Here is a 22185-nt window from a genome sequence, read left to right as displayed (position 1 = left end):
AACTCTGCCACTTCTGTTCTGCCACCAGCTGCCCATGTGGCATTTCCTAACCACCTGGAGCTAGGTGAGAGCTCACAAGTTAAAGGACTTGGTCCTCCAGACTGCCAGGTTTGCCCAAACTTCAGATACCAGCCACAAGTTTGGGAGTCCCCATGACACCTCCACATCTGACCTGTTGAATATAAATTCAAGGGTTCCCTCTATCCCCTCAGAATATCAGCCATAAGCTCAGGAGTTCCCAGACCTGCTTCTGACCTGCCAGCTCCCACTACTCCCTCAGGTTCAGTAATTCACTAGAACAAGTCACAGAACTCACAGAAAGCACTATAGTTACAACTGTAGTTTTATTACAGCAAAAAGGATACAAATGAAGACACACATTTGTATGTCCGGGAGGGTTCCCAACGTGGAGCTTCCACACGTGAATGTCTTTCACCAACCAGGAAGCCCGTAGAGCTTCCATGTCCAAAGCTTTCTTACATGATTATGATTAATCGAATCTGTTCCCCCACCCCCTTCATCTGAGGTCAGCTGATATCACCTGGTGGTCTTTCTGGCCTGGCCAGTCCCCCTGAGTAACCTCATTAGCATAAACTGCTCATGTAGTCAGTGTATAAACGTGCAGTTAACGGTGATTTGGATCCATAAACGCGGGACGTCATGGAAGCAGCAGTCAAGAAATCAAACCACGTATTGCATTGGGCAAATCTGCTTCAAAAGACCTCTTTAAAGTATTAAGAAGCAAGGATGTCACTTTGAGGAAGGTGCACCTGACCCAAACCATGGTGTTTTCAGTCTTCTCAGATGCATGCAAAACCTGAACAATGAATAAGGAAGACCAGAGAAGAATTGATGTCTTTGAATTACGGTGTTGGCAAAGAATATTGAATATATTCTTGCCAGAAGAACGAACAAGTCTGTCCTGGAAGAAAAACAGCCAGAGTGCTTCTTGGAAGTGAGGATGGTGAGACTCGTCTCAAGTATGTGCGACATGTTATGAGGTGGGACCAGTCCCTGGAGAAGGACATCATGCTTGGTAAGGTAGAGGGTCAGCATAAAAGAGGAAGACTCTCAACGAGATGGAGTGACACAGTGGCTACAACAATGGGCCTGGACATAGTAGCAACTGTGAGGATGGTGCAGGACAGGGCAGTGTTCTGTTCTGTTGTACATAGGGTCACTGTGAGTCGGAACCAACTTGATGACACCTAACAGCAATAGTTTTACAAAGTGTTTTCACATATTGACCCTTTAAAACTCCCCAGAGTCCTGTGGTGACACTATTATTATTTCCTGTTTTACAGAGGAGGAAGTTGAGCTTCAGGGAGAGGCAGTGACTTACCCAAGGCCAGGGCCCAGCCCCATGGGCTGGCCACTCCACAGCTGCAGGCAGAGGCCAGGCTATCAGTCAGTGAGCTGCGATGTGGGAGGCAACACCCAGACCACCCTCTCAGAAACACTTCTGAGAAGAGGGAGGTGGAAACATGACTTTAGTCCCCAGTGGTCAAGACTCATAGGGTGACTTGGCTTAGTCAAAACCTTGGCCACGAACGGGCTGGGAAACAAAGCAGTGGAAAGAACTGAAAGACAATTGGAGTCAAAGAGAGACTGTCAGCTGGCTAAAGGAGAGAGAACTGCACGTTCTTGATGTCCCCAAAGCGCCTAGGAGTAAGAGCAGCATCTGCCCGGAGCTTCTGTGCAGCTTGGGACTCAGGCTAAGCCAGCAGAGAGGCAGGAACAGGGAAATAGTACTCTGGAGAGGCAAAAAACATTTTGTCCTGAATCCTCTCGGTCTGTGCAAGACAGGAAATTCCTCAACTCTCCCAAGGCAGCAGCCTTCCTGACCTCTGCAGCCAGTCAGGGATCAAGGTCTGGGCATCACCAGTCCCAGCCCTCAAGCCCACTCAGGGGGCCTCTGCCCAGTCCTCCAGGCTGCCCTCCATCAAAGGCAGCGATGCTTGAGCTGGGGGAGGGGGCTTTGCGGAGCAGGGGAAACATCCGGAGGCCTGGGGGTCCCATCTTCCACTACGCACCCCGGGGGTTGCACAGTCCTGACTGCTTCACTCTGACTCCAGCCTCTTCTCACCACACCTGCTCTGGAGCACTCCCTGTGCCCTCCAGCCTCCTGGGCCCTCCCAGCCTCTCACCACCCACATGCCCACAGGCCGGGCTAGGAGGGCCTTGCAGTGGGCCATGTTTAGTTTTCAGTGCCAGTGAATAAAAATTCAGAGGTAAAATTGAAGCTGGGCCACTTTCAGGTATGTAAAGCACCACTCATGGCTCCTGGCTCCCCAGAGAAGAGCTGGCATTTGTGGTCCTGTGCTGATAAGAGGAAACCCTGGTGGCATAGTGGTTAAGAGCTATGACTGCTAACCAAAACGTTGGCAGTTTGAATCCACCAGGTGCTCCTTGGAAACCCTATGGGATGGTTCTCTATCTTATAGGGTTGCTCTGAGTCAAAATCGACTCGACAGCAACAGGTTTTTTGGTGCTAATAAGAACCCAAAGTACCAGAGTCCCAGTCCCCAACACTTAGACTGCAAGTTAGAGATATCCCAGCCCTTCTTACTCTCGCCCCTACCCCTTCCAAAAGCAGCAACAAAAGTAAAAGCGTTGAGAGTAAAAGCCACCTGGCCAGCAGGACAAAGAGACAGGAGCACCAGGGCAGCTGCGTGAGCCCACCCTGCACCAGGTTGTCTTGCCTGTGATGAGACAACAGACGCAGCCACTTTGCTGCCACTTCCCCTTTGCTCATGTGACGCAGGTTCAAAGCCCAGTTTGGGGGAGGCGTCCAAGAATAATGGAAAGCCTGTCTGCTAATCCGCCTCACAAAGGACTCGATCAGAGTGAATGGGCCAGCCTGCAACCAGAGAGTTGTTCTGGTTTTTGTCCTGATCTCAAACTACTTGCTCACTTGCTCCCTCTCAAAGAGAGAGGTTTCTTTTTCCAGTTTGTATTGGGGTATTATTGAGGTACAGTAAACTGCACATATTTAAAGTGATTTGGTAAGTTTTATATGCAGTCATGCAATTTTCACCACAATTTAAAAAATTAACATCTCTGTCATCTGGAAACATTTCCATGTGCCCCTCTGCAATCCAGCTGCCCAACCCCTGCCCCAGGCAGCCACTGATCTGCTTTCTGTCACTATACTTTGCATTTTCTAAAATTTTATAGAAATGGAACCATCCAGTATGTACCTTTTCTTTGGCTTCGTCAACGCAGCATAACTGTTTTGAGATTCTTCCATATTGTGGCATGTATCTTTAGTTCATTCCTCTTTACTGATAAGTTGTATTCTATGGCAAGGATATATCACGATTTGTTTACTTTTTCACCTGTTAATGGACATTTGCGTTGTTTCCAGTTTGGGGCTCTAAAAACAGTGTGGGGGCAGTATCTGAGGTCCTTTAACTTCTCAAGGAGGAAGGAGAATGGAGATCAGCAGTCCAAGGCTGATCCTATAAGGTGGAGGTCAGATATGTCCTCCCTCTCTCTGCCATCTTTGCCAATTCTGACACCAACCGTTCCTCCCACACCACTCTACTCTGCTGGGTTCAATAATTCGCTGCAATGACCACACAGAGCTTACAGACAATACTTTACAGTTAAGGGGTTTATTAGGGACATACAGGTTACAATTCAGATTCAGGAATGCTCAGGATACAGTTCTCCCATCAGAACAGCCTCTTCCCCGCCGTGCTCGCAGGCAGGTACACCTCTCTCTGGCCCTTGGTCTCTGCCCTGCCCAGGCAAGTGTTACAAAGCTCTTTTAGCTCTGCGATAAATACACCAAGGCACCCCACCCCACATGCTGGGAAGCCCACTATACCATCTCCTGCTGATCTCTCCTGCTGCTGTTTCTCTGCCACCATTTCTTGCTGTCTTCAGTGTTACATCTATTTCTTTCTCTCTCTCTCTCTGTGTCTTTGTGTTCCAGGAGCTTTTCAGCTCAGGGATCCTGGGTCCCAAGGACACACTCTACTCTTGGCCCTTCTTCCTTAGTGGTGGTAGGATCTTCTCTTTCCTGCCTCTGGGGTGGCTCATTTTAAGCCTAGAGGGATGGCAAAACTGACCAATCTCTTTAGAGGGCCACAATTACCTTATTTGCACAGTCCCACCCAATCACTTGGGTGGGAGTTACAAGACCATGGCGAGAGAAGCCACACAAAATTGACCTATCACACCACAGAGGCCATTACAAAAAAACAAAAAAACTGCTATGAACGTTTGTGTACATGTTTTTGTATAAATATGTGCTTTCATTTTCTTGGGTAAATACCTGAGAGTAGAATGACTGGATCATATGGTAAGTATATCTTTAACTTTTTAAGAAACGGTCAAATGGTTTTCAAAAGGGCCTGTACCGTTTTACATTCCCACCAGCATTGCATCAGAGTTCCAGTTGCTCCACTTCCTTGCCAACACCAATACTTGGGATGGTCAGTCTTTTTAATTCTACCAACTCTAATGGGTTGTGTCTTTGGCTTTCTTGAGGCGTTTAAAATCTCCCAAGATGGCAGTGGGGCACCCTGCAGGCATAAAAAAGAAGGAGGAAGCGCTTCAGTTCTGTTTTATGAGCAAGAACGTGACTTATTGTTAAGTAAAAAAGCAAGAGGCCAATCATTGTGTACAGTATGTTATTTTATTTTTTAAAAAAGGAGAAAGTGAAAGAATACATGTGTTTGCTTGTGTATGTTATATATATAGACCATCTCTGGAAGATGAACAAGAACCTGAAAATTGGTGGCCTCTGGGGAGAGACACGTGATAGCTGGGAGACAGGGATGGTAGGGAGACTTTATACATACTCTTTGGTACCTTTTGAATTTTGTGCCATGTGAAAAAAAAAAAGTAAATAAAATTTAAGAAAAAAAAAATCTCATGGGAGTCCAGGTATTGGCTCTTTCCCTTGAAGTACTCCTGAGGAAGCAGAGCCTAGGTTGGGCATGGCTCTGCCGAGGTCTGTGTTTCATTCCTTGCTCTTAGGGAAGTGCGCAGTCATGCCAAGCAGAGAAACAGGGCACACCTTGTTCCAAATGATCTCCAGTTGAACCAGTTGTCATTGAGTTGATTCCAACTCATGGTGACCCATGTGTATCAGAGTAGAACTGTGCTCCATTGGACTTTCAAAGGCTGATTTTTTGGAATTGGTTTGCTAGGCCTTTCTTCAAGGTGCCTCTGGGTGGACTTGAACTTCCAACCTTTCGGTTAGCAGCCAAGCACATTAATCATTTACATCACCTAGGGACTCAGTGACCTCCAGGGCCTCCAAAACTGTCTGTTAGCAGACAGTTTCTGGTGGGAACCTGAGTCTTGAGACAGTCATTGCTGTACCAGGTAATCATTTAATCTGTGTTTGTTGAATGAATGAATGTCCAACCCACATTCTGTTGTTTGTCACACAGAAAAGAAGAGTGACAGGAAGAGTGAGTACCTTCTATCCGTGGCTCCCAGCAAGCCCATCGCGCCCATCTTCCTGCAGGGCCTCTCTGATCTCGAAGTCATGGATGGAAGCCAGGTCACCATGACAGTCCAGGTGTCAGGTCTGTCTCTGCCTCTCTCTTCTCCGGGTGTATGTGAAAATGGTCATGGCTGTAACATGGGCATTGTTCTCCAAGGGACCTCTCAGATCATTGATCCACCAGAAAATCAGCAAGAGGCTACCAGGCAACGAAGCCAAAGGAAGTGGTGGACTCTTGGCCTTTCTTTTTGACCTTCTCTGGATAGGATTTTCTGAATCCAAGATTAAGTGGTACAGGGGAAGAAGATAACCATGGCTAGACAGAAGAGGGATTGATTTGAAAACGTGGAGAATGTAGCTGGAGGGTTTCGAAGACTGATGTAAAGCCAGATTGTGTGAGAACTTTTTGACACTTGGAAAGATATTCCCAGTTGTTCTACTCAGATTGTAAAGTGAGAAGACAGAGCAGGGGTCTTTCTGAAACAGGGACGGGGTAACAAGAGCATGTGATTAGCACCCCAGTATGAGTTATCACAGTGCCTACTGGAGGTGAGGGAGAGAAGCCTGGGAGTCTCCTGGCACAAATCTGGTGGCTGGGGGCATCTGTATAGTTTATCGTTAATTGTATAAGTGGTTGTTGGCCCTCACAGCCCTGTTTGGCCACTGATCATTCCCTTTTGACAGCCTGGCCTCATTTTCCAGGTGTCTCAATTGCCCTTGACTGCAGAAGCCATAAAGCAATAAAGATGAAAGAACCTGGGGACATATTCTTTTAGGGACCTAGGATGAACTCCCAGCTCCTGCAGACTGGAGTCAATCCCGTGATAATCTGACAATCCCAGGCAGAGTGTTGCACTCCCCACCCCGACTCCCAGCCCTGCAGCCCCTGCACACAGCCTGGGAAGTAAACACTGCAGCTACTGTGCGCTCACAGAGCTGAGAGGCCTCAGAGGCGCCCTAGACCTGGTCCCCAGGGCTGTGAGCTGCACAACCTCCCTCAGCAGCCCGTTCCGTGGACTGCCACCTTGTCCAGAACGTCTCTCTGCCTTGCTCTGTTGATGTCCTGTTGTCGTCGTTAGCTGCTGTTGAGTCAGCAGGATTTTCATTGGCTGATTTTTCAGAGGTAGATTGCCAGGCCTTTCTTCCTAGTCCATCTTAGTCTGGAAGCTCCACTGAAACCTGTTCGGCATCATAGCAACATGCGAGCCTTCACTGACAGACAGCTGGTACCTGTGCATGAGGTACACTGGCCAGGATGGTGCAAACAGCTAAGCGCTCTACTACCAGCCAAAAGGTTGGTGGTTCAAACCCACGGAAAGGTGCCTCAGAAGACAGGCCTGGTGATCTGCTTCTGAAAGGTCACAGCCTTGAAAACCCTATGGAGTAGTTCTGCTCTGCACTCATGGGGTCACCATGAGTCAGAAACAACTTGACAGCAACTAACACCACCTCCCACACAGAAGGTGAGAATTCTGTCACTGGACCACCACTAATTTACTCTGCTGTAATCAGAGCGTAATTGCTCAGCTCTTATCGCGGAGAGAACCCTCACAGGTGACCATTGTTTTATACCCCAGAAAATTTCCTAGAAACTTCCCCCTAAAAAAAAAAAATAATACATTAGTAAAGTCTGAAAATTCTGTCCACCAAATCCTGTGCAAGCTGGTACCCACCTTTACCTGAGGACTGCATTTGTCTGGTGGCAACGAGAAATACTGAGTTTCCTTTATGGTGGAAGTTGGCAAAGGGAGTTGCCACGTGAGATGCGATTTCCTGGACAAAGTAGATGTGCCGTGCGAGGCAGTGCGGAGCAGAAAACACGTGAGCTTGAACCTAGTCACCCAGTTACTACTTGGTATTGTCACGCATGATGAATTCTAATTTTAAAAACCTTTCTTCATGGGTCTTCTTTTTCATCTCTTAAATCCTATTTTTCACTTCTGGATTCTTTCTAGTTTCCCCAAACCAGTTGTTAAGTAATAGTTATAGTCAACATTTCTGGAGTATTTCCTTTGTGCCAAGTCCTATTGTGAGCCGCTACTCTAAGAGGCTGCTAGGGGGCACTGTATCCTCTCAGCAATCCCATGAGGTAGCTATAGTAAAAAATATATATATATATATATATGGATAGGGAAACTGAAGCATAGAGAATCTAGTCCAGTATTTATTTAGTAGAGTATTAAGTGCAGAATTGCCACATGGCCAGGGAAGTACCTCCCTGACCAGTCCCCCTGCCCCTCTCACACTTGCCCTCCTCTTGGTCCAGGGAACCCACCCCCTGAGGTCATCTGGCTTCACAATGGGCAGGAGATCCAGGAGTCAGAGGACTTCCACTTTGAACAGCAGGGTGCTCGCCACAGCCTTTATATCCAGGAGGTGTTCCCAGAGGACACGGGCACGTACACCTGTGAGGCCTGGAACAGCGCTGGAGAGGTCCGCACGCAGGCCGTGCTCACGGTGCAAGGTGAGGCTGACCTCTCCATAAACTCTTCGGAGGTGAGGAAACTGTGTGAGCCTGCTTTGTTCCCACTGTAAATCCTCTGTTCCCCTAGTCCCATTCCAGCCCAGGAGGCCAGCTTCCCAGCCTGTGCCTCAAGTTCTGGCTGAGTGGGGCTGCCCTTCTCTGCCTTCTGTAAGTCCCTGCTCCCTCTGGGAGAAAGTTTGTAATTTGGCAGTGATAGCACTTTGAGGCGAATCATGAGCCTATCAGGGTCCTTGCCTCTAGAGAATTTATATTTAAGAAGAGAGGCAAGGTAAGCACACATAAAGCCAGTGGCAACTGTCAATCGTATGCCTCTGATGTAGATCATTAGGGGCCAGCCCAGTGTCCCCACTACCTTCTGAGCTGCCTTCTCTTGTTTTGGATATGCAAATTTATGTTAATATTACCCTCTGTGAATACAACCAAGACAGACTAGCAACAAGAAGGCTGTGCTGTATTTGAATACCCAGTAGAGGTGATTTCTGACAAGCTATTATCTGGGTATCCCGCTCTCTTCTAACCCTTCACCACCATGAGAGGTCAATGGACATTGTCTGCTGAAAGACCTCCCTGTCTAACTCTGTTGTTGTTGGGTGCTGTCCAGTCGATGCCGACTCATAGCGACCTCATGTGACAAAGTAGAACTTCCTTACAGGGTTTCATAAGCTGTAATCTTTATGGGAGAAGATCGCTAGGTCTTTTCTCCTACAGAGCAGCTGGTGGGTTCAAACTGCTAAACTTTCATTGTGCCACCAAGGCTCCTTCTCTCTAACTCTACCTTTTTTCCGACTTCTAGAGCCTCACGATGGCACCCAGCCCTGGTTCATCAGCAAGCCTCGCTCTGTGACAGCCACCCTGGGCCAGAGCGTCCTCATATCCTGCGCCATTGCTGGCGACCCCTTTCCCACCGTGCACTGGCTCCGAGATGGCAAAACCCTCTCCAAAGACAGTGGTGACTTTGAGGTTCTGCAGAACGAGGATGTGTTTACCCTGGTTCTGAAGAACGTGCAGCCCTGGCACGCCGGCCAGTATGAGATCCTGCTCAAGTGAGTCTGCATGCCGCCCCAACCTCCCTACTCCCTGCACCCCAAAGTCCCAGCTTACCTAACCTGACACTGGGAAGCCAGAGGAAGCACAGACTAATGTGGGGCTCGGGTCTCAAGGTCAAGGAAGTGCAGTTCTAGTGCCGCTTCAAACTTTCATTTCTTCTCATTCAATGCAACAGACATTCACTGAGAGCCTTCCTTCTGAGCTCAGCTTCAGAGTCCCAGGTCTTATTTCCTCGTAGATTTTGTTCCTCCTTTATTTGGAGTATGGGAAAGATGAAGGAGGGAAGAATGGATTCAGATTGGAAAAGCAGGAGGATAGATATAGCGTATTGTTATCTGTTGCTGCATTAACAAATTACCCCAACACTTAGCAGCTTAAAACAGCAAATATGTGTTATCTCACAGTGTCTGTGAGTCAAGAATTTAGTTTTTTTTTTTTTAGGTGAGTGATTTTAGCGCAAGGTCTTAAATGGGGGGATAGTCCAGATGTCGGCAGGGGTGGCAGTCTCTGAAGACTTGACTGAGGCTAGAGGATTCAAGATGGCTCACTCACATGGTGTTGGCAGGCGGTCTCAGCTCCTCGCCATGTGGACCTTGCCACAGGGCTGCCTCAGTGTCACCATGACCTGACGGCTGCCTTTCCCCGGATCAAGTGATCCAAGAGAGAGAACAAGCCAGAACCTAGAATGTCTTTAGTGACCTACCCTCGGAAGCCACACAGCATCGCTTCCGCCATAATCATTAGACACTAAGTCCAGCCCACATTCAAGGGGAGGGGAACTAAGCTTCACCCCTTGAAAAGAAGAGCGTCAGAGATTGTGTAGATAGTTTAAAACCATCACAGGAAAGTTAACAATCCCCATTTCTTTTTTTCCACCTTTTTAAGGTCTTATTAGGTTACCTGGAAAGGTAAGCTCCATGAAGGCATCTGCCATATTCCCCGTGTCTAGAATAGTGTCTGACCTGTAGTAAGCATTTGGTAGATATTTGTTAAACAGAAGCGATCCAGTCCTTCCAACTTTTAAAATTTCCTGCTGACCAGATTGATGGGGACAGAACGTCTGCCCAGGGCGCTAGGGTTGGTGTCAGCATTGCAGAAGAGTTCTTATCTGCACCTTGACCCTGTACATGGGAGGTTGTACCACCTCTTGAGGCTGGTTGGACCTGCCCTGGCTCAGGTGCCTGGCCCCTTTTCACAGGGCTTCTCTCCTAGACTTACTTGTTCCCTCACACTGAGCCCATCCATGTTCAAGGCTCTGAGCTACAGATAGCTCTATAGCTGCGTGTCAAGGCTACTGCCATGATGGAGCCTTCTGCCTCCACTAATTGCAAAACCCAGTATATACCCTACCCACTTGGGTCCTTTCTGGGTATGTGCTTTTGCTGCATAACAAACCACCTCAACACATAAAAAAAAAAAAAAAAGCAGTTGCCATCAAGTGGATTCCGACTCGTGGCAACTCCATTTGTGTAGAGTAGAGCTGCTTCACAGGGTTCCCAAGGCTGTGACCATTCAGAAGCAGATCACCAGGCCTTACTTCCAAGGTGCCTGTGGGTGGGTTCAAACCACCAACCTTTAGGTTAATAGCCCAGAGTTTAACTATTTGTGCTACCCAGGGACTCTCCCCAGTACTTAAACAAACAAAAAAACCTGTCGCTGTCGAGTCGATTCTGACTCATAGTGACTATGGATTAGAGTAGAACCATCCTATAGTGTTTCTAAGACTGTAATCTTTTGCAGAAGCAGATTGTCACATCTTTCTTCCACGGAGCGGCTGTTGGGTTCGAACCGCCAACCTTTTGGTTAGCAGCCAAGCACTTAACAACTGCGCCACCAGGGCTCCTTCCCGAGTATTTGGTGGCTTTAAAAAATAGCCGTTTAGTATTTCTTAGGAGTGTATAGGTCTGCTAGGCAATTTTGCTGATTTTAGGCAGGGCTTGATGGATTTCAACAGAGCTCAATGACACATCTATGGGCAGCTGATGGGCCGGTTCTGGGCTGGCTGGTCCCCTACTATCATGAGCAGTATGCTCAGGACACATCAACCGCCTTTGCCTTATGCCTGAACCCGTTACTGTCAGGAAGGCAAATCTGCCACCAAAGGAGAGAATATGTCCTCTTACTCCCCTAGGCTAGATCATGGAAGGTGATTATATGTCAAGACACTTGATGCTGAGCCTGTCTCTGTGAAAGGAGTAGTACTTTGAGACCATACTCTTGTTAATCAAGACAGACACCGTAGGAAAGACAAGCTTTTAGTGGGATATTGAGGGGGAAAAAAGGCAAGACAGAGGCTTGGCAAGTGAGAAAATGTTTGGCTATGAGGGCGCAACAGATAGGCTGAGCAAGAAAGGTTACGGGAAGAGCAAAGCAAAGGGCTGTGGGAGGAGAGCCAGGCCGGAGTGGAGGGCTGCACCCGAGACAGCAGACAGACTGTCTGGGGCCAGCCAGGAAGGGGACAGTCATAAAACAGAGACTGTCCCAGCTGGAAGGGATTTTAGAAGCTATCTCGCCTACTCCTCTTTTAATAATGGCGGAAAACAAGGCCTCAGGGTCATGGGCTTGGTCATGGCCACCCAAAGGTGAGTAGCAGAGCCCAGGCTCAAAGAACCAGGTGTCCGTTACGTGCTTAATGCCTGTGCCCTTCCATTCCTTGAGGCCCAGCATGGGGAGCTTCTCTCCAGTGTGCCAGGAACTTGGGGGACCTGGGAAATCATGTGGAATTCTACACCCACACAGCCCTTGCCTTCTTTTCCCTCCCCAAAGTCCAGCCTGTTCATTCCTCCACTAGGCTGTGGCCCTGGTTTGGCTTTGTCCCCAGCTGAGAAGGAGCAATTCAGTGGGAAGGTCCCCTGGGGAGCCCGTGCCAGGCCTGCCAGGGACCTCACTCTCCAGCTTTTCTCATCTTGACAGAAGTCAGATTCAAAGCAGAATGCCTTTCAAGGAGGATGCCTGAGGGCTGAGAGGAAGCCAAGCGGGGGAGAAAGAGGAGAACACAGGTCCTGTCCCTGTTGAAGTTGTGGGGTAGTTATGGGTGTGGAGTTTTTCTCTCCTCCCCTTCCCAGCTCCTGTCTCCTGTACCAAAAGGGGAAAGGTCAAATTCCAAATGAAATCTTGGAAAGGTTGATACTTGCCAGGAAATTAGTTCTTTAAACTAATTTTGCATATAAAATCCATTCCAGTGGTGAACCCTGCAGAGTGCGAAGGGCCCAAGGCTTTGTAAGCAAAGACTGAGCTTCTTATTCAGGGCTTGGGAAGCTGGGGCAAAAAAGGGCTTTGTCAGTTGTGAAAGGCACTGCTTATCCCATATCCTAAGGCAGCACCTAGGCTGGGGAACCTTATCCTACACCCCAGGCTTTCTTTTGTAACTGGGTGTTCATAGATGCCAGAGATGGCCCCAAGAGGCTGGTCCTGCTGGTTCCTTTATGTGATATCCTTCATCCTTTATCACTGGGTCTGACCTTTGTAGCCTCCCAATGAACCCTTGATTCATCCTTTTTTTTTTTCCTGTTATATTTTATTGAATCCAATATTCCCAAGATATCATCATGCCAACATGTAATCAATATAAAAATTATTAATCAGATACGTTACTTTTGTATTGTGCTTTTTTTAGGTGAAAGTTTACAGAGTAAATTAGTTTCTCATTCAACAATTTATACACAAATTGTTGTGTGACATTGGTTCCAATCCCCATGATATGTCAGTACTCTCCCCTTCCCCATTCCGGGTTCCCCGTTTCCATCCATCCATTTTTCCTGTCCCTTCCTGCCTTCTCATCATTGCTTTTGGGCAGATGTTGCCTATCCCATGATTCATCTTAAAGGCCCAGCGCAGATTCGTTTATGGCTGTAGAAAGTTACCTCCTAATCACGCCCTGTAATCAAGCCCCAGGAAACCCTGGTGGCATAGTGGTTAAGCGCTACAGCTGCTAACCAAAAGGTTGGCAGTTAGAATCCACCAGGCGCTCCTTGGAAACTCTATGGGGCAGTTCTACTCTGTCCTCTAGGGTAACTATGGTCGGAATTGACTCGATGGCAGTGGGTTTGGTTTTGGGTTTAATCACCCCCCAGGAAACCCTGGTGGCGTAGTGGTTAAGATCTATGGCTGCTAACCTTATGGGACAGTTCTACTCTGTCCTATACGGTTGCTATGAGTTGAAATCGACTCGACAGCAACGGGTTTGGAATCACCCCCTGAGGAGCCCTGGTGGCACAGTGGTTAAGTGCTTGAAAGTTCAGTGGTTCGAACCCACCAGCTGCTCTGTGGGAGGAAGATGTGGCAGTCTGCTTCCATAAAGATTACAGTCTTGGAAACCCTGTGGCGCGGTTCTACTCTGTCTTATAGGATCCCCATGAGTCAGAATTGCCTCAAGAGCAATGGGTTTGGTTTGATTTTAATCACCCTCCAAGGAATGATCCATCTAGTGGGCCAGTCGTGGTCCTCAAGTTCTTCATCTTTATTCTGCCCCCTTCAGACTGCCCAGGGAGCCTCAGGGTGCGACTTGGGGGCAGGTTGGGCAAGATGCCCTATGGGCTTATCCTTGTCTGTGCTTCTCTCCTTGAGAGCAGATAATGGAAAACACCAGAAGCCTCTATTTGCTTCCCCTGAAGGGGAGAAATAACTTATTCCAGCTCAAGGGTTGTGACTTCCCACCACTTAACACCTCTGAGACATTGCTGGGGGTAAAACAGTACCATCTGGACTGTATTTCTCCTGATTTTTACATCTGGGCTGTTCTATGAGGAGAGAGCCAAAAGAACTACCGGAAGATACAACCCTAAAGCATCTTGTCCTCCTGCCCCACATCTTCCCCAGGCCCTACAACGCCGAGCTCCAAAGAAAAGTGGTAAAAAGCTATCAAAAGCAGGGGGCCGGGAGGCTGAGCCTCACCCCCAAAATGGCCTCCCGTGGATATCCTACAAATTGACCCATGCTCTATAAGCCTTTGTGAGTGTGAGTGCAATTCTCAGGGTGCTCTAAGGGCTCCTTAGCCTTCCCAGGGCCTGGCACTTTTAGGAGGCCCCCAATTGCTGTTCGTTGAGCAGAGGAGCACCTTGGGTCCTAAAACTCCCCAGTCACAAGGCTTCCTGAAGCTTGAATCTGTTCCCTCGGAGAGCCTGAGCTTCAAGGAGTAAAAGAGTGAAGGTCACCAGGAAGGTATCTACATTGGCACAGGCTGGAACAGCATGAGGGCACTTGGGGAGAGACAGAGGAGGGGCTCCATCAGGTGACAGCTGGCAAAGATCAACCACTCCTTGCTTTAGATGGGTTCCAGGGAACCCCTAGGATCCCCTGAGAATCATCTGCCATGCCACAGGCTGCTAGCATCTGACTAGAGTTGGACCTCCACTGGGAGGGATGCCAGGTGAAGTGAGGTCTGTTGGTGTGGGTATGATTTATATGCATGTAAATATTCCCAAACATGGGTGCGTGTGTGCCGGTGCCTGCCATGTACACCCCACCTACGTGTGTCTGTGTGTGTGGTTGATATAAACCGAACCCACTGCTGTCAAGTCAATTCCGATTCATAGTGACCCTATAGGACAGAATAGAACTGTCCAGTAGTTTCCAAGGAGCGCCTGGCGGATCTGAACTGCCAACCTCTTGGTTAGCAGCCGTAGCACTTAACCACTACACCACCAGGGTTTGATATACACATTAAAAAAAAAAAAAAAAAAACCCATTGCCATTGAGTCAATTCCAACTCACAGTAACGCTATAGGACAGAGTAGAACTGCCCCATAGAGTTTCCAAGGAGCGCCTGGTGGATTCGAAACTGCTGACACTTTGGTTAGCAGCGATAACACTTAACCACTATGCCACCAGGGTTTCCACATAACATAAAAAACCAAAACCAAACCCGGTGCTGTGGAGTCGATTCTGACTCATACACGTGGACATGCATAAATACACACATATCCCAGAATAGATTTGTATTGATGAGCACTGCGTGATGGGGTGGGAAGGTCACAGGATTTGATTTGGGTGGACCTGGATCCTAACCCTTTCCCCCCACTGCTTAGCCCCGAGTAGTAATTGCTGAGGCAAATTACTTAACCTTTATAAGCCTCGTTTTTCTCATATGGAGTTGACCCCTATCTCACAGAGTCATCATAAAATTAAATGAGATGGGCCATGTAAGGACTCTGGACTCCCAGCCTCTGGGAGTGAGCGTGATCCCTGGTGTTTGTAGACCCTGACTGTCCCAGCACTGCCTCCCAAAATCACCTGAACTTCCTTCCTCCCTTCTCTTCAGAATGGGCATCACTATGCTCTATACCTCCGTGGGGATGTCAGGAGGAGCAAGAAAGATAAAATGTGGGAAAGCTGGAGGGTGCCATGAAACAATGCAGTTGTTATTATCTTGAAGAGTCCTCTGGCTCTCAGACACCTCCATGCCACCACCACCACCACCATCCCCAACCGGGTCTGGCCAGAGCTCAGACGCACCACCAGGTGGCAGCCTGGTGGGACTGGAGGGATGATCTGCTACAAATTCACCACCCCTGTACCCAAAAAAAAAAAAAACTTTTTTTTTTTTGGTACCCAAATGGGAAACGCTGGTGGCGTAGTGATTAAGTGCTACGGCTGCTAACCAAAGGGTCGGCAGTTCGAATCCGCCAGGCGCTCCTCGGAAACTCTATGGGGCAGTTCTACTCTGTCCTATAGGGTCGACTATGAGTCGGAATCGACTCGACAGCACAGGGTTTGGTTTGGTACTCAAACTTGGTACAGCCCCCTCCCCCGAGCAGGGGGGACCTCAGCTGCGTGCACCTCACGGGGGTGGGTTTCACAGACCTGAAGAATCCAGGGCCTTCCCTACCTGAAAGAAGAAAATGGGTCACCTGTGTCAGAAGACACTTGTTAGGTTTTTAATACAGAAAGCTCTGATCTAAGGGCATCCGCAGATGGAGAGGGTGGGGGTGGGGGGGGTTCATTTCATAAGCAGGAGAAGGGAAAGTGGCAGGAGAAGGAAGTGGCCACCTCTGTGTTAAGGGAACATGAAGTCCGAGTCAAGGTGCTCAACAGGCAGACCAGAGCATCCCTGCCCGGCCTGTGCGCACCACCACAGTTGCCGCAGGTTTCACCTTTGTTTTTATCCTTTTATTGTCAGTCAGTGTCCTTACAGAAAAGAGAATGCAACATTCCTACTTCTGATACCTATCTTAGCTGTTATCTAAAAGATTCTTCTTTCTTTTCATTTTAACCAAGAGTTAAGAAAACAAAGGGTGACCAAAGGGTAAGAACGTTCGATCCTAAATCTAAGTCTGGGGTAGAAGTGTTGGGGTCACAACAGAGCCTGTGAGCCCCATCTTCTCTGGTGGCCCACCAGCCTGTAGCTGAGTCCACGCTGGCCTTGGCCCCCTCGCAGCCCTAGCTAAGCAGCCCCTTTACCCAGAGAGCTTCTTGATCTTCTTTGATCCTTTGAATTCTTCAGGAACCGGGTTGGCGAATGCACTTGCCAGGTGTCGCTGATGCTGCAGACCAGCCCTGCCAGAGCCCCTTCACGGTGAGTACCCCGGGAGCTGCCCGTGAAGCCCACTCCACTGCCCACTCACCCACTCGCCCATCCACCTTTCTCTGACCACGCTGCCTCCTCCTGGCCCCTGCAAGCCCAGCCTCGAAGCCTCAGATTGTTTCTATCCTCCAGCCAGAGGCTGCCAGAGCCAAGAGGGAGAGATTGGAAGGCGAATGAGGGAGGGAGCAAGGGAGGGGGGTGAATTTTTTTTTTTTTACACACCCTTATAAGGCTACTGAAGTCATTATCGATGTAATAACCGAACTAAGCAAGCGAGCTGCTCTCACCAATGTTCCCTTCTATAAACACAGCCTGGCCAGCCCCCACCCCCTTCCCCCCCTCCTCTCTACCCTCCCACCCTCAGGGATTTGCTCTCCCCTGACGTTTCTGTCTTACCCAGCCCCTTTTCCTCTTGCTACTTTCCTTTTTCCCTTCACTGGTTGCAGGGGGAGGGAGCCTGCCGGCTGTGAGGGCCTCTGTGGTGGACGAGTTGGTGCTGATGGTGGTGGTGGTGACCGCTATGGGACCCTGAGGCCCGACTGGCCAGCGAGAGGGCAGGGTTGGCCAGAGGAGGAAGACGGTGAGGACGTGAGGGGGGTGCTGAAGAGGCGCGTGGAGACACGGCAGCACACCGAGGAGGCAATTCGCCAGCAGGAGGTGGAGCAGCTGGACTTCCGTGACCTCCTGGGGAAGAAGGTGAGTACCAGGACCCTGTCAGAAAACGACCTGAAGGAGACCCCGGCTGAGCAGATGGATTTCCGCGCCAACCTGCAGCGGCAAGTGAAGCCAAAGACTGTGTCTGAGGAAGAGAGGAAGGTGCATAGCCCCCAGCAGGTGGACTTCCGCTCGGTCCTGGCCAAGAAGGGGACATCCAAGACCCCAGTGCCTGAGAAGGTGCCACCTCCCAAACCTACCACCCCAGATTTCCGTTCGGTGCTGGGCAGCAAGAAGAAATTACCAGCAGAGAATGGTAGCAGCGGTGCTGAAGCCTTGAACGCCAAGGGAGTGGAGAGCCCTAAGCCAGTAGGCAGTGCACATTCAGAGTCCCTAAAACCCACGGGCAATGCCAAGCCAGCTGAGACCCTGAAACCCTTGGGCAATGCCAAGCCAGCCGAGACCCTGAAACCCTTGGGCAATGCCAAGCCAGCCGAGACCCTGAAACCTTTTGGCAACATCAAGCCAGCTGAGACCCTGAGACCTGTTGGCAATGCCAAGCCAGCCGAGACCCTGAGACCTATTGGCAACGCCAAGCCAGCCGAGGCCCTGAGACCTGTTGGCAATGGCAAGCCAACTGAGGCCCTGAAACCCCTGGGCAATGCCAAGCCAGCCGAGACCACAAAACCCCTGGGCAACGCCAAGCCAGCCGAGACCACAAAACCCCTGGGCAACGCCAAGCCAGCTGAGATCCCAAAACCCTTGGGCAATGCCAAGCCAGCTGAGATCCCAAAACCCCTGGGCAATGCCAAGCCAGCTGAGATCCCGAAACCCCTGAGCAATGCCAAGCCTGCTGAGACCCCAAAACTCCTGGGCAATGCTAAGCCAGCTGAGACCCCAAAACCCCTAGGTAATGCCAAGCCAGCTGAGACACTGAAGCCCCTTGGCAACACCAAGCCAGCTGAGGCCCCAATACCAGCTGGAAAAGAAGAACTCAAGAAGGAGGTTAAGAATGATGTGAACTTCAGGAAAGGGCATGCAGGAACCCCAGATAATGAAAAAAGATCAGAAAGCCAAGGGATAGCCCCAGCCTTCAAGGAGAAGCTACAAGATGTCCGTGTGGCAGAGGGCAAAAAGTTGCTACTCCAGTGCCTGGTGTCCTCTGACCCCCCAGCCACCATCACCTGGACGCTGAATGGAAAGACGCTGAAGACCACCAGATTCATCATCCTCTCTCAAGAAGGTAAATGAGGGCAGGGGGCGGGGGGCAGGGACTCATGGTGGCTCGGTCTTGTTGGTGGCTGCTCCTAGCCCAACTTCTCTTCTCCCCTGACCCCTTACCCAGAGGATAGGTCCACCCAGCCCAGAGCCTTAGGCATATGCCCCAGTACTGGAGTGTGAGGGGCAGGAGTCTGGTCCTGGTGGCACATGTCCAGGTCTTGGCATCTGTCTGGCAGAGCCATCTCCTGTCCCCTCCCCATCTGTGGCTCCTCAAAGTAGCCCTGGGCCTGAACTATTGCTGACAGCTCTGCCATGGACAACTCTGCTTGCAGGCTTGGAGAATGGAGGGCACTGAGGCCAGAGCCAACTATGGGCTGTGAGCGAAGAGCTGCGTAACAGCAGCATTTTAGGTTTGGGGAAGGGTGAATTGTGATGGGATGGCATGGGAGTGTGACTTGGGACCAACAGCAATTTAAGTCTTGAAAACATTGTGGGTTTGGCGAGACCTGAAAGGGAAGCCAGAAACCCCAAACAGCCCCCACGACACTCACTCAAGCGGACAGAGCAGCTTGCTTCCTAATTTGGATGAGACTTTTGTTTGCTGGTATTTCACATTCTTAGGTGGTGGGAAGGGGGGGGGGGGCACTAGATCCTGCCGTCTGTGGCCTTTGGGGTCTGGAGTTCTCAGATGGGCCAGTATATACCTGGAGAAGGGGCGTGGTTGAAAGGGGTATTTTCCCTGGACCCTCAATTTGGTTTGAAGTGTTTTGGTAAATCCCAGGCCTGAGGGGTGCGCTCAGGCCAGCAGACATCCAACACCCCACTCTGGTGGCCAGCATGGGGATAGATCACCAGAGCTAGAATAGAGTCCTGCCTGAGCTTGAAGGTGATGCTGGTGATTCTGGACAGCATCTGGGTACAAAGAAGCTCCCCAGGAAGTGGCATTTTTTTTTCCCTTGGTGGGCAGAGGGTGGCCACTACAGAACAGGAGTGGGCAGGTCCTAGTCAAATCCAAACCAGCTGAGACTTCAGAACCCCTCATTGCCCCCTGTTGACACTCTCCTTCCCCCTCTGTGACTGCACCCTCCACACCCTCCCTCGCCCCTTGAGTCCTTCCTTCCTCTTAAATCCTGAAATGAAGCCTTTGAAGACAACAGTACCCCTCTCAGCTCACAGTGAAGTTTCTCTCTTCAGTCTGCACCACAGACAGCAAACCTGCAACAGCTGAGCCTCTCAATCTAAATGCTGTAGGAGTGAAGGGGAAATTGGCCAGGAAAGAGAAAAAAAAATTTTTTTTTTTTTTTGGCTAATGTGTTGGCATAGTAACTTATTCATGGGATGTCCCCAGATTGGCCGGCTCCTCTAGAAGTCACTGCATCCATCCCACTGCCTCTGTTAGCTCAGCTTCTCTGAGGTCCACACACAGGTGGGCACAGGGGATTACCATGGTGGGGTGAGATGTCCAGGGAAGTGGATGTCACAGCCTGCTCTGTCGCTCCTTGAGGGGCTCTTCCAGTTGGAAGGCCCTTGGTAAACCTGATCTGAAACTTTGTCAGGAAAGCATTTCCCAAGTTACCCCACGGTGATCTTCCCGGACAGGATGGAAGGTGGGTACCGCCACCCTTGGAACACATGCAGTCCCGTAGGCCTTCACAAGGTGAGGTCCATGGTGGCACCCAGCCAGGGAGACAGCTGAAGGGCAGTGCCCAAAGCTGAGCAGCTGCTCTGGGGCCTGCATGGGGTTTAAACCCAGAGGCACTCAACTAAGCTGTGTAAGGCAGAGCCCAGCCTGGTCTCAAAAGCACACCTGAGCTAACTCAGACCTGGCTGCTAGGGCCCAGAGTGCCATGAGCGTGTTTTGTCTCCTGTTCCCTGAGTGCTAAAGGGCACAGAGACCCCAGCTACTCTAGCATCACCTCCTGTGAAAACCACCTCAAAGAGACAGCTTGGGTCCAAAGCAGGGGAAGAAGAAATGATTAAAAGAAACGCCACCACGAGAAGTAGAGAATGGGAGGGGGATCGGAGGGGATTCATGAGACAGCCCCAAATCATACTTTATAAAGATATTCTAAATTATTTTTAAATCTCATTTTAAAAATAAGACTAGTTTGCATTTTATTGAACACTGTGCCAGACACTGTCCTAGGCATCTTACCTTCCTCATTCATTTAGTCCTTACAACAACTACCATAATGCCCATTTAGCAGAGAAGTTAAGTACTGCGCTCAAAGTTGTGCAGCCCATAGGCAGCAGAGCTGGGACTCGAATACAGGCAGAGTTCCTGAGCCTAGACCACTTTGCCCTAATGCATCTTAGCTCATCCTTGTTGGTCTGTCAGAAGGCCGGTGGCAGCTGAGCAACCTTTCATGATAAGTTCCTAAAGAGCATTGTCTATCAAAGGCAAATGCTGATGGCTACTTACTCCTCAACATTGTTAACAGTTGTCAAAAGATTGGAAGACTCGTGGTGCCCCTGCCTCACTGAGTGTCTGGTATTTTCAGTATAATGGAGGACACAGACCTTGAACTGGGCCTATTTGTTCTTCCACACTACAGGAGAGTGCCTTGCCTCAAAATACCAGCCCGACCTTCTATCTGTCGTCTTCTCTATCACATCACTACTCAAAGCCTTCACACACGAACCCCAGGAGAAAGCCTACCATTAGGCCTTATCAGTTACCACTTCAGCAGGTTCCAATGCAGGGTGTAGGGCATTCTGAGAGGTGAGAGTGAGCTTCTCTCCACAGACGTGGAAAGAGGAGACACATGCTCACAGTTGGTAAAACCATACAAGCCAAGTGCCAGTAAGAGGTGTCAGGACTTTCTTCCGCAAGTAGAAGAGAAGGCTGAGTGCTGGGGCCATGGAGAAAGGCTGGTGGTGAAAGAGCCAGGCCTTGATCTGAACTTGAAGGCAGGTCAGCGACTTAGACCAGCAGGGAAGTAGGAGGGCATGGGCTTTCCAGGTAGGGGACCAGCAGTAACAAAGCTGGGCCTGCTCATGGCATGTTCTGGGACAGAGGAACAGGCCAGCTGAGCTTGAAGGGAAGGCATGTGCCTGAGTTTATCCTATATCATGCTCAGGAACTCAATTCTGAAGACGGTAGAGAGCCATGTACACAAAACTGAGTTGTAGGGTTTTGACTGACTCCATGTCTAAGAGATCAGTAAGGAAGCTACTGAAGAGGTCGAGGAGAAAGGCCCGGACTTACAGCGTAGCCTTGAACACAGAGAAAAAGTAACCAGTTCAAGAAGCAAGGATAGAATTATCCTTGGAAGGAGGTAGGGTAGGGAAAGAAGAGGAAGGAGAAGAAGACCGCTGAATGTCAACCAGCATCTGGGTGACTGGGGCCACAGTGATGCCATTGGTGGAAATAAGGAAGCTGGTAGTTTGAGTTGGTTTATAGGGGAAGATGAAGTACTCCATCCAGCACTCTCCTCGTCCCCACCCGAGGCTCTGGACGGACTGTCTCAGTGACTTGGAACCCTTCTTGCTCCACTGAGCCCTGTGCTGTCACCTCTTCTAAGGTCAAGATTCACTTCCTCCAGAGAAACTCACGTACTCTCCTTCCTCCACATCAACGTGTACGTCTCTGTGGGTACCTCCCGCTAGTAGAGTCTCTGTATATAGGTTTCTAGGGCACTTAGCTGATGTCTGTAGCTTGAGTAGGGCTTGTAGTCTGCAGGGTCCCCAAAACACAGTGACATCCATCTGACTGAGCAACAAGGAGAGCCAGAGAGAGGTGACTGCCATTGACTGGCATTGCCTGTTAGTTCTTGGAGGGCCAGACGGACA

At 49.7% G+C, this 22185-nt stretch overlaps 1 protein-coding gene across 6 annotated transcripts in view; it reads left to right on the top strand.

Moving 5' to 3' along the window:
- MYLK (myosin light chain kinase) overlaps positions 1-22185 on the top strand; it is a 337690-nt gene that overhangs the window by 217756 nt on the left and 97749 nt on the right. For all 6 annotated transcript variants that reach the window (XM_049878336.1, XM_049878326.1, XM_049878354.1 and 3 more), the window contains 5 exons: positions 5409-5546; positions 7731-7928; positions 8743-8992; positions 16438-16509; positions 16965-18415. In XM_049878336.1, coding sequence (XP_049734293.1) covers positions 5409-5546; positions 7731-7928; positions 8743-8992; positions 16438-16509; positions 16965-18415 — 2109 coding nt within the window. The remainder of the gene's footprint in view (positions 1-5408; positions 5547-7730; positions 7929-8742; positions 8993-16437; positions 16510-16964; positions 18416-22185) is intronic.

This window comes from Elephas maximus, chromosome 1, assembly GCF_024166365.1.
Source record: "Elephas maximus indicus isolate mEleMax1 chromosome 1, mEleMax1 primary haplotype, whole genome shotgun sequence".
Lineage (NCBI taxonomy): Eukaryota > Metazoa > Chordata > Mammalia > Proboscidea > Elephantidae > Elephas > Elephas maximus.
Note: the sequence above shows the minus strand (reverse complement) of the source record. Positions and strands in the feature narration are given on the sequence as shown.